The following is an 11,488-nucleotide window of genomic DNA, read 5'->3' on the forward strand; positions in this document are numbered from 1 at the left end:
CTGCTGCCTCTTCCAACTACCTTATCTTATGGAAATATACTCTTTTGCAACTTTGTAGCCCTGTATTGTTGTTTTTCCCCATGGACCCCCAATTCTAAAAATTCCCTAAACCTGCCTATTTCACCCCTAAAAATTCCTATTTCAAAGGTTCTTTCCCTAAAGTAATAATCAAATAGACATTGGATAAGAGTAACAAAAGAAAATAATTTAATTACCCCATAACATGAGAGAGTCAGAGACCCCACATGCACGAAAGGTTCAAAGACAGAAAGGTAAAATGGGTATGTATGACATCTGAGCTAGGGACGAGGTAAGGTGACTACAGAGCTTCCAAGGGTCATCGCAAGATGATAAGAGTAGATGTTTAGTGATTAAAAATTTGCTCTGCCCTCTAGATGGGGCAAAAGAGGTTATGTCTGATCTCTTTTTATGGGCAAGGCCCCCAATTCAAGTCTTTTAGGTAGTTAATGGAGGGGCAGATGTTTCTTTGGAGCCCTTAGCTAAAAAAAAAAAAATCTGCATATTACTGAGGCATATATTGGGGTGGATCTTTCTGAACCCCCACAGGTGCTACCTAATAATTACTGGAATTCAGACTGGAACATTGGGATGCTGCTCGTAAGATCAGCCTTCTCCTACCAGCTCCCTTCCTCACCCTGGACAAGTTACTTCCTCTGCCTGGGCCTCATGCTTTTCAGCAGTAAAAAGAGAAGGGGTTGAGCAATATAATCTCTGAGCTTTTGTGCGTGTGTGCGCACCCAAGTGTGCACTAAATCCTATAAAATTTGCAGGGAAAACAAAGACGACTAGGACACAAAAACTGCAAGCTTGCACTACAACTGAGTTCTCTGATGGGTCATAAGCAAATAACATTAACAGGAAACCAAACAAAACCAAGCCAAAAGAAGGTAGTGAGAGTTTTGGAAAACGGAAGGAAGAGCAGTTCTCAAACAGCTGAGGCGGCTGGGGGTAACAAGTTAAATATTCTGAGAAAAAGAACAAAAAAAACCCCACAAACCCCACAGCCTCGAGTTGGTGAGGACAAAGTGAAGGAAACAAATAACACTCCACTTACTAGATCTTTCTTTTTCTGGGACTTTTTCTCACCTCTGTCTCCCCCACCTCCCTTCCCTCTGTCTGTCTCTGTCTGACCTTTGTCCCTGCCACCCCAGTTTCTCTTGTGTCCGTCTTTCTCCCTGTGTCTCTCCAGCTCCCTTCCCTCCTCCCCTCCCCCCTCCTCTCTGCCGGCATGAGTACATTTCTCTCTCTCTCTCTCCCCCTCCCTCTCGTGTGCCTTGCTTCTCAAGAAGGAAGTCTGGGTCTCGTGCGGACCCACTGTGGCTCTTAATTCCTATTTTGAGTCGTCCCTTGGCAATTAACCTTGCCCCGGGCTCACCCCCAGCTCACCCCAACCTTAGGGTGCAGGCGAGCGGCGAGACCGGCTCCCAGCTCCGGGTCCAGGTGCCCAGCCGCCCCTCCCCCTCCTCCTGAGACCGAGACCGAGACCCCGCCCCGCCCGCGGAGGTTTCCGCCCTCCGGTTATTTTAAGGCGGGCGGTCCGGGCCGCCTGATTCCTCGCGGCTGCCCTCCAGCTCCCTGGCCACGCGGCTGCCCGGCAGCATGGGTCCCCGGCCCCGCGCCCCGCTCGCCGCCCTCCTGCTGCTGCTGCTCGGCGGCGTGGGCACCGTGCACGGCGACACACCTGCCAACTGCACCTACCCCGACCTGCTGGGCACCTGGGTCTTCCAGGTGGGCCCCGGGGGTTCCCAGCACGAAGTCAACTGCTCGGTGATGGGTAAGCGGCCGCGCGCCCGGACTCCTTTGCTGCCCCTGAGCCCCGCTCCGCACAGCGCCCCACCGAGGGGCACACCTGCCGGAGGCCGGGACGCTGGCTGGCCCTGGGCCCGTGGGATGCCCGCTCCAGCGCCAGGGCTGCCAGGGCCAAGTTGAGCTGCTGAGAACTTCTAACTTCACCTTTTCTTGGTTATTCCCGGGGCTTCTATACTTTCTAAAAAGACTTTCTTTTGACTCCCCTTAATTTGCTGTTTTCTGTTTTGTTTGTTTTTCGGTTCGGTTCGGAAGAGAGTTCAGACCTTGCAATCTTAATTATCCCCCATCCAACCTGTAGGATTGTGTGTGTGAGTGTGTGCGCGCCAGGGAAATCCGAGCTCGGACACTCAAGAATATACAGCAAGAAAAGTTTTCTACTTATATCCAGTGGTTTTTACTTAGATGTGTGTTGATGCTACTAGTTTGAGACAACGTCTGCACTGTCTTATGTATCCTAGGGGTGTATATGAAGTTTGTAGGGTTTTTTTGTTATTTTAATAACTCGTTAGCAATTAATTATATTTGGAAATGTCTAGAGCCGAGTGCAATGCCTGGCTCAGGGAAGGCACTCCATAAATGTGTAGTGTGTGAACACACTGGATAGTCCACGTGCCCTCAGATAACGTGGTCACACCGATGACAAGGAATTTAGTGAAGGGAGAAGAGAAAACACTGTCTTGGACAGAAGTGGCACTGGCACTCTAGTTCTGCCCAAGCCCTTAGCAGCCTGTAATGAGTGAAGCTGTGTCAGCTGCACTTTCCTTGTCAGCAGAACAAGGATTGCCAGGTGATCTGTCTCTAAAACAGACGGATCCAACTGTCCAACTTCCGGTGACTGTGGCATTGCATAATCCTGTGCATTTTAACCATCTGCTCTTTTAAAAAGTTGCCATTGGAGGTCTGAAGCAGAAGGGAGGTGAGGATTTGCAGCATTTGGGCACATACCATGAGCATTAAAACCAGCCACGGAAAAGCTGTCTAAAGTGTGGAAACCTGCAGAGGGTTCCGCAGAGCCCTGTCCAGGCAGCCTCTGTCTATAAACTATGCCTTCGACTTTACTGTAATAATTGAAGGCACTCACGTGTCTGAGCCCCGTCTTCGGAAGTTTAAAAGTTTGGTTCCTATCAGCACACATGAGCTTCACGGGATAGAACCCTGGAGTTTGCTGCATCTCTTGGAACAGGGGTCCTCAAACTACGACCGCGGGCCACATGCAAATACAAATATTGTATTTTTTCCCGTTTTGTTTTTTACTTCAAAATAAGATATGTGCAGTGTGCATAGGAATTTGTTCATAGTTTTTTTTTTTAAACTATAGTCCGGCCCTCCCAACGGTCTGAGGGACAGTGAACTGGCCCCCTGTTTAAAAAGTTTGAGGACCCCTGCCTTGGAAGAATGCAGATTCTGAAGTTGTGAACTGTGGAGCCATCATGGAGAAAGAAGCCCCATTTCTTTGTGGAAGAGATCATATACTTTGTCCTTCTTTTGACTTGGTGGCAGGTCTTTTTTATATGTTTATGTTTCCAGTTTTTGACTACCGTTTTGTTTTCCCTTCATTTCCACCTGTCATTTTCAACATCCCCCATTTTTCCTTTTCTTCCGTGGAAGATTTTCTTCAGTCTTTGGATGCTCTGGCAAGTTCAAGGCTGTACTTTAGGGGGTCTCTCTGCCTGCTGGCCTATTTCTATCTTTTGAGCCCTCACTTCACAGGCGTGTGTGACCAGGACCCCCTCTGGAACGATATATACAGAGGGAGGCAACAAGGTGGGAAGTCTTGGTATCTTCACAAGCCAGATTGGCTCAAATCGGGTGGCCTGATTTGAAAGGAGAGCAGTTTAAAGATTATGGGAGGCACATGGGAGGTTTTTTCTGCCATGGAAGTACAGAGAATTTTCCATTGTTGTGCATTTCTTTTCTTTAGGACCACCAGAAAAGAAAGTCGTGGTGCACCTTAAGAAGATGGACACAGCCTATGATGACTTGGGCAATTCTGGCCATTTCACCATCATTTACAATCAAGGCTTTGAGATTGTGTTGAATGACTACAAGTGGTTTGCCTTTTTTAAGGTTAGTTTTGTTTAAAAAATGCATTCATGATTTCAATTATTTAATATCAGTAGACCCTCAGAATTTTAATTTAAAATTAAGAAGATAACCAGAATTGACACCACTTTTCCCAAGAGAAATTAGGCGGTGCAATTTTGACAGTTTATTTAAAATTATGATTTCAGTAGATTAAAAAACCTGATCTATATTTGAATACGTATAATCCATCTATATTTAAATGTAAATGTTGCTTTAATCACTTGTCTTTGTACTGAATCTCCAGGAAAGATATGGATATTATTAAAAAAAGTTTCAAGTAATTATGCTATTTTATCATTGTTTGTTGGTTCTGAGAAATTGGTCTAAGTAACTCATTGAAGTAATATGATATACTAAGTATATTAATGTGAATAATTTATTTGACTAAAGTAAGACAGAGATAGAGAATATCGAGTTACTCCTTTGGCTAATTAAAGTAAAAAGTTGTCCACTAAAGTTCTCTCAATAGAAAGAACTTTTTTAAATCTGCACCCAAAGAAATGTTTATTTTTTTAGAGTGAGTGGAAGGGGGGTGGGATAGGGCCATAGATTGGTTGCCTCTTGTAAGCTCCCTGACTGGGGTGCCCTGACCAGGAATTGAACCCACAACCTTTCGGTGTATGGGATGATTCTCCAACCAACTGAGCAACACAGCTGGGACTATTGTCCATTCTTACATGCTAACACATTGCTTCCAGTTGCAGGCATACTCCCGGGTAAAACAGTTCAACATGGATTGTAGTCTAGCTATCCTGCTGCAGTTGGAAATTTTCCTATTGGCAGATTATGAAATGGTTTAAGTAAATTGAAACCACAAGCCTGAGGCTAGCTGTTTTCATTTTAAATTGAGTATAAATAAAGACAGACTTTCCCATAGGATAGGGTTTACAACCTTTGGAACATCTGGTAAGAGTTAGGCAATTTTAGAAATTCATGGGAAAGTGGGAGAATGACTCTGTTAATGACGATAAAAGACAAAGTACCAACAAAAGACTAACTTTTAAATTTATTGTGATTTTTCTTGTGTTGTGATTTAATGCCTAGGATATGTTGTTAAATCTGAACCAACTCTTTCTTTGAATAATAACTCTCTCTCTCTCTCTCTCTCTCTCTCTCTATATATATATATATATATATAATTTCTTTAATAGTAAAAAAGAAAATAGGAAAAAATTGTCTCTCTTCACCTGGATTAACTGGTATGCTACTCAGCTGGCAGGAACTGTCTATCCATGTTGGCTATTGACGGTCAAAGTCCATTTTATTAGTTGAAGCCCATGGTCGACCAGTTATTAAATATTACCTCTGGATACTATGTATTTTTAAAAATCATAACAGTTTTTATATGAAATTTCAAAAATATGTTTTTATTTATTTCAGAGAGGAAGGGAGAGAGAGAGAAATATAAATGATGAGAGAGAATCATTGATCGGCTGCCTCTTGGGGATCAAGCCTGCAACTCTGGCATATGCCCTTGACCGGACTCAAACCTGGGACACTCCAGTCCACAGGACGACGCTCTGTCTACTGAGCCAAACCAGCTAGGGCTTATATGAATTTTTAAAACTGTAGTGCATATGTAGTAAATATAATTCAATCTGATTAGAATTCTTGGTTTGCATATTCCTGAGCCTGGGGCTCTGCAGACTTCTTATAGGTATCCTATCACAGCCCTTCAATATTTTTTGCTTCAAGGTTGAGAATTCCTATGGAATTGGTGTACAAGGAAAGAGATAGTCAAGACAGTTGTTACTGTGTATCATTCTCCCCTCCTTCCCTTTTCCCTCCCCTCACCCCTCCTTTTTTTCTTGCTTGACACATAATAGACACTTAGTTCATATTTATTTAAAAAATGAACTGAAGTGAATTCAGTTGAAAAAAAGGTTGAATAAATTATATACAGTGGGGCCTTGACTTACGAGTGTCCTGACTAAAGAGTTTTTTGAGATACCAGCTGTCTCTCGGCTGATTTTTTGCATTGAGTTGACAGAGTAATTTGAGTTAACGAGCTCCTTAACGAGCTCGGTCTCGGAACGAATTAAACTCGTAAGTCAAGGCCCCACTGTAAGTGCAAGATGGAGAGCAGTATGTAAATAGATGAATAAGTAGTTTTACCCATTTGGCTTAGAAAAGTTTTCATTCTTTACTTCTGTAGAATTGGAGAAACTGGTGGGGAAACATCTAAAGTCAGCATTTCATTGCTTGACTCCTAATCTGAAATAGACAAGGGCAGTTTCCCTCCATCAATATTTTCCTGTCAGTTTGCTCTCAGCTTGCTCTCAGCTTCCATAGTCGAGGGCTGGTGGGGGCAGAGGGGACAGCTGGTGACTGGAGGAGCACTCAGACCACATCTCTGCATTTCTTTTTAAGTCGCCGTGTAAGCAGATTTGGTCTTTCCCCATAGCCTCAGACATTAGTAGCAGGTCAAGAGAAAAACCACTGGTTAACATCAGATAAGGTCATAAGTGTTCTCAGTCGTACATGGGAAGAGCCAATACAGGGTGGGGCAAAAGTAGGTTTACAGTTGTGAATGTGCGAAAGTTTATTCTTGTATTATGTATTAATTATTGTATTATTTTCCATATGAACAACTGTAGATCTCAACTGTAAACCTACTTTTGCCCTGCAGTAGGACAGAACCCTGACTAATTATCTGCTTCTTGGATGGTATTCTCTTATTAGGAATAAAAATAGGAAGACTGTTCTGCTACTGATTTCGGTATATATATATCTTTTAAATGCGCATTTGACCAGAACCATTATCAGAAACATGTTTTCTGTTCCTGCTGAAAAATCAACCCCTCTGAGTGGTCAGTAGTTAGGACTGGTCTTAAAGATGGTAATATCAGTAAGCAGAGTAGACTACACATACGATGCTAGTTTTTAAAATGTCTAGCATAAGCAGTTCCAGATAAATATACTTTGCAGAGTGGTAAAAGCTTATCTGTTTTGCAAATCTAACTGAAAGATGGGGAGCAGAGTTTTAAAACTTTTAAGAAAAATGATAGAGTGGAATTGATTTTAGATAGCAGGAAAGTCACGCACTTTTGGTGACACTGGTTGACACAGAACGCTTGCTGGGTTTCACCATAAACACCAGGGTTTTTCCTACTGTGGTGCTGGGGAAACCATGCAGGGTGGGTAACTCAAGAAAAGCACAAACTATTTAATGAGTAAAGCACACGAGACCTTTCCCTACGGACTTAGAGAGTATCTCCCAAATAAAGATTGATTTATTTTTTTTTAAGTGAACAATGATCAAAACGTAACCAGGATTTTGTTCAAGTTTAAGTGTCTCACGGAAAATACAGCACCCGGCCACTCAACCTGTGGCCGTGACAGAAGTATCTCAACCTGTGGGTCGTGACCCCTTTGGGGATCGAACGACCCTTCCACAGGGGTCGCCAAAGACCATTGGAAAACACATATATAATTACATATTGTTTTTGTGATTAATCACTATGCTTTAATTATGTTCAATTGGTAACAATGAAAATACATCCTGCATATCAGGTATTTACATTATGATTCATAACAGTAGCAAAATTACAGTTATGAAGTAGCAACGAAAATAATTTTATGGTTGGGGTCACCACAACGTGAGGAACTGTATTAAAGGGTCGCGGCATTAGGAAGGTTGAGAACCATTGTGCTAGAGGATGCTGAGCTCCTGATGCACGCAGGGTATTCTGTGAGGCTCCTGCTCCACCCTCTGCTCCCCCAGGACATCCTGCAGCTCAGATTTCCAACTTGGAAGCAATTGCAATGCCACTTCTATTGCTAGGAACTCCCTTCAATAAGTTCTCCTTTTTCCGGCCTCACTTGGAAGATGAACATTTTTTAATGACTTTTGAGGTTCCTGTGCCTTTTTTTATCTTGGTTTTTATCTGCTTGGTAATCTTTTTTTTTTTTTCCCATGTGACTTCAAGCTAGATCAAAGCGTGGCAGGAAGTGAACCTTGACACTGACAGTTTGTGCATAGTTTGAGTCAGGCGGAAAGCCTGATGTAAAAAATATTCTTACAAGATACTTTTCCCTTCTCAAGTTCCTGTAGACATTCAGTTAGCTGAACACTTTACGGGGGTTACGATTTCAAATGCATCTAGGGCCCACCCAGGCAGGCACCTAAACATTTGAAACAACCTTATGTAAAACAATAAGAAGAAATTAGACCGATGGCAAAATAGAAACTTTCTTAGCGGTCTCCATTTCAATCTTCTTTTCAAACAATATGCTGCCCAAGATAAAATACAATACCGTCTTACAGGCCAGTTTCTAAGACTATCAGAGTTTACTAGCATTTACATTGGCTTATAGTTCACACTCCAATAAATTTGAACCCTTAAAAGTACCTGCAGATTAAAAGCAGCCAACTTCTTATAAAATTACAACATAGCAAAACAAAACAATGTAAAGGACATTTAATTATGGTTGGCTTTATGTGATGAATACGTTACAATTTTTCTCCTTTATGCTTTTATATTCTTTGTTCACTTTTTACGATTAGCTTGTGTAAAGATTCTCTATGTACTCTCCTACCCACCGAATTGCCCAATGGAAGGAAGTCAGATGAAACAAACCAAACTCCAAAGAATATCCTCAAGTTGGATAGGTTTCTAAATTTTTACTGTTTCTCATTTCACTTTCTCTGAGGCTGGAAAAGGGAGCTCAGATTTTATTTTGAAAATTAAAGCTATTCAAGGGCTGAAGAAGGTGTCTAGAAAAGAAACTAGACTCATTGTGGCTGAAAATTTTATTTGGTGATAGTCAAGCAAACTTCATTGATTTCTAATTGAGTTTTCTCTCTGGGCCCAGCAGTCTTCATAGAACTGTAAGCTAAAAAAGACTGCCATAGTGTTTCTTAAGCAGGTTGCTACTTAGAACAGGGAAATTTGAAAATCTTGGGGTGTTTTGGAAATGGTTGGTGAAATCCATACCAGAGGATTTATCTGCCCATTTTGTGTGCCCAGTGGCTTGTAAGTTTGTCACAACAGCCAGAAATGTCAACCGTGTGTTTCCATGTAAAGCAGCGGTTCTCAACCTGTGGGTCACGACCCCTTTGGCGGTCGAACGACCCTTTCACAGGGGTCACCTAAGACCATCCAGCATATCAGATATTTACATTACGATTCATAACAGTAGCAACATTACAGTTATGAAGTAGCAACGAAAATAATTTTATGGTTGGGTCACAACATGAGGGACTGTATTTAAAGGGCCAGAAGGTTGAGAACCACTGAAAGGATTTGAGAATCATGTACCATTTTTCTCACTGTGCTTTCTGGGTTCATTTTAAAGATGTAACAATTTAGCCTTTAGAATACTTTTTATTAGGATAGGTTTACTTGTTTCAATGTAGAGTCAATACACAAATTAGGATATTTTTTAAAACCATCTTGGAGTTTTCTTTTTAAAAAAATTTGTTTTGCCGAAACCGGTTTGGCTCAGTGGATAGAGCGTCGGCCTGTGGACTGGAGGGTCCCAGGTTCGATTCCGGTCGGGGGCATGTGCCTGGGTTGCAGACACATCCCCAGTGGGGGATGTGCAGGAGGCAGCTGATCGATGTTTCTCGCTCATCGATGTTTCTAGCTCTCTATCCCTCTCCCTTCCTCTCTGTAAGAAATCAATAAAATATATATATATAAAAAATTTGTTTTATTTTTATTGATTTCAGAGAAGAAGGGAGAGGGGGGGAGAGAGAGAGATAGAAACATTGATGATGACAGAAAATCATTGATTAGCTGCCCTCCTGTATTCCCCCTACTGGGCTCAAGCCCACAACCTGGGCATGTGCCCTTGACCGGAATTGAACCCAGGACCCTTCAGTCTGCATGCCAACGCTCTATCCACTAAGCCAAACTGGCTAGGGCATGGATTTTACTTTTAAGTATATTTCAATTCAGGGAAGGAATGAGAAGTTTAACACTTAATGCATGCCTAACGATGTATTTTTGTTTTCTTTCATGATGTTTAATTTCAACATAATGACTCAGTTTCCCATTGTAAACTCTTCGTAGGATGTCACTGATTTTATCAGTCAGTTGTTCATGCAGCTGGGAACTGTGGGAATATATGATTTACCATATCAGAGGAACAAACTGGGTGAGCTCCATTGAAATATTTTTAACTTTTCTTATTAAAAGCAAGCTTCCCTCCTCCTGGTGGCTTATGCACATTCATCTCTATTTATCAGGGAGATGGAGAGGGAACTGGAAAGACGATGGTTTTCTTGTAGATTTGTAGATTTCTTGCTTGAGCCTGCTGACTTGCTGCCTTTTACATGCCTGCACTGTTTTGTGTGAGCGAGCTTTTACATTAACATGTTCTGTTTGCACACATCAGATGTGCTCTTCCAGGAATGATACTTATAACATAAATAGACATGAACCCCAAGAGGTAAAGACCCAGTTAAGAAAAGATTGACTGTAAGTTCAGTTCAAATCCTTGAAGTAGCTGTGCTCCCTTGGGTAGTTAATTTTTTTCTTATTAAAAAGACCCACGAGGGAACCCTGCCAGGCCAAGGCACCTGAAGGCTGTCTTCCATTAGAGAAGGTGGCTCTTCCAGAGACATTGATGTACTTGTCCCTTATTCCTGTGAGATGTCACCCATCTTTTAAATAAACTGTGGCCTGGAAGAAGAGGATATTTGTCACTCTTTACATTCTCACACTTGCAGAATAGATGTTCAAATCATCGCTCGTGCTGGACCCATTCATTTAAATGTCCAGAATTTTGATGGAAAAAATGGGTGGTGAGAGAGTCAAGTTGATAGGGACTTAACTTTCCTTGCATTTTAACAACATTTCCCCCCTTTCCCTTCCTCCTGTACTTAGCTCTGAAGTACCAGAAGCGAGGTATGAAAAATGGAGCTGGCTAAAGCCTTCTATCCTATGACAGCATTTGCCAAAAACTGTTTAATGGCCCGGCAGTGGTCCACAAATCTGCCAGCTAGGATTGCTCATTAAGTATAACATTTCATCTGGTTACGCTTTAAGGGTCCTTCCAGGCAGCCACTAATAGGAGATCAAAATGAAAACTAGAGCTGAAACCAAGAGGCTGTTTCTTCTGAGTTCTTTTCGGTCACTGAATAATTTTCTTTATTTCAGAACTCCTCAGAATCTTTACTATAATACATGATGATAGTTTAGGAGAAAGATAGAATAGGAAATAGGAAGATATAATAGGAAATTGTTTGTTTTCACCTTACAAAAAAGTAAAGTATTCTCAGAATGCAGTTGATGCACTCCTGGCTTAAAACTCTCACTCTCCCTCCTAATGATGGAGACAACAGTAAAAAGGACAGTCCCTGGTATTTGTTCTTAAATGATAAGTAGCCCTGTACCTGGAAATAAGGATCCTAGCAGCACTAAGCCTGCGTTTGGAATTTGTAAGGTATACATGCTAATGTACCTAGGTTGCCAGATGAGCCTGTTTCTTAAGTACATTTCCAAAGTGTATTAGGTTTGTACCGTGGCCGTTAATTTCAAATGCATCTGCATGTGCTTCTTAAGCCTGTTGACTTCATGGGCAATTCCTGTTGCTTCAGCTTTCAGCTTTTGAGGAAATGGCAGCC

At 42.0% G+C, this 11,488-nt stretch overlaps 1 protein-coding gene across 1 annotated transcript in view; it reads left to right on the forward strand.

The window, feature by feature from the left end:
• Positions 1–1,575: 1,575 nt before the first annotated feature.
• Positions 1,576–11,488, forward strand: part of LOC102434175 (dipeptidyl peptidase 1-like) — a 10,144-nt gene continuing 231 nt past the window's right edge. Inside the window, exons 1-3 of the mRNA XM_006108279.3 lie at positions 1,576–1,795; positions 3,752–3,897; positions 9,933–10,017. Coding sequence (XP_006108341.1) covers positions 1,621–1,795; positions 3,752–3,897; positions 9,933–10,017 — 406 coding nt within the window. The 5' untranslated portion in view covers positions 1,576–1,620. The remainder of the gene's footprint in view (positions 1,796–3,751; positions 3,898–9,932; positions 10,018–11,488) is intronic.

This window comes from Myotis lucifugus, unplaced genomic scaffold, assembly GCF_000147115.1.
Source record: "Myotis lucifugus unplaced genomic scaffold, Myoluc2.0 scaffold_2017, whole genome shotgun sequence".
Classification (NCBI taxonomy): Eukaryota; Metazoa; Chordata; class Mammalia; order Chiroptera; family Vespertilionidae; genus Myotis; species Myotis lucifugus.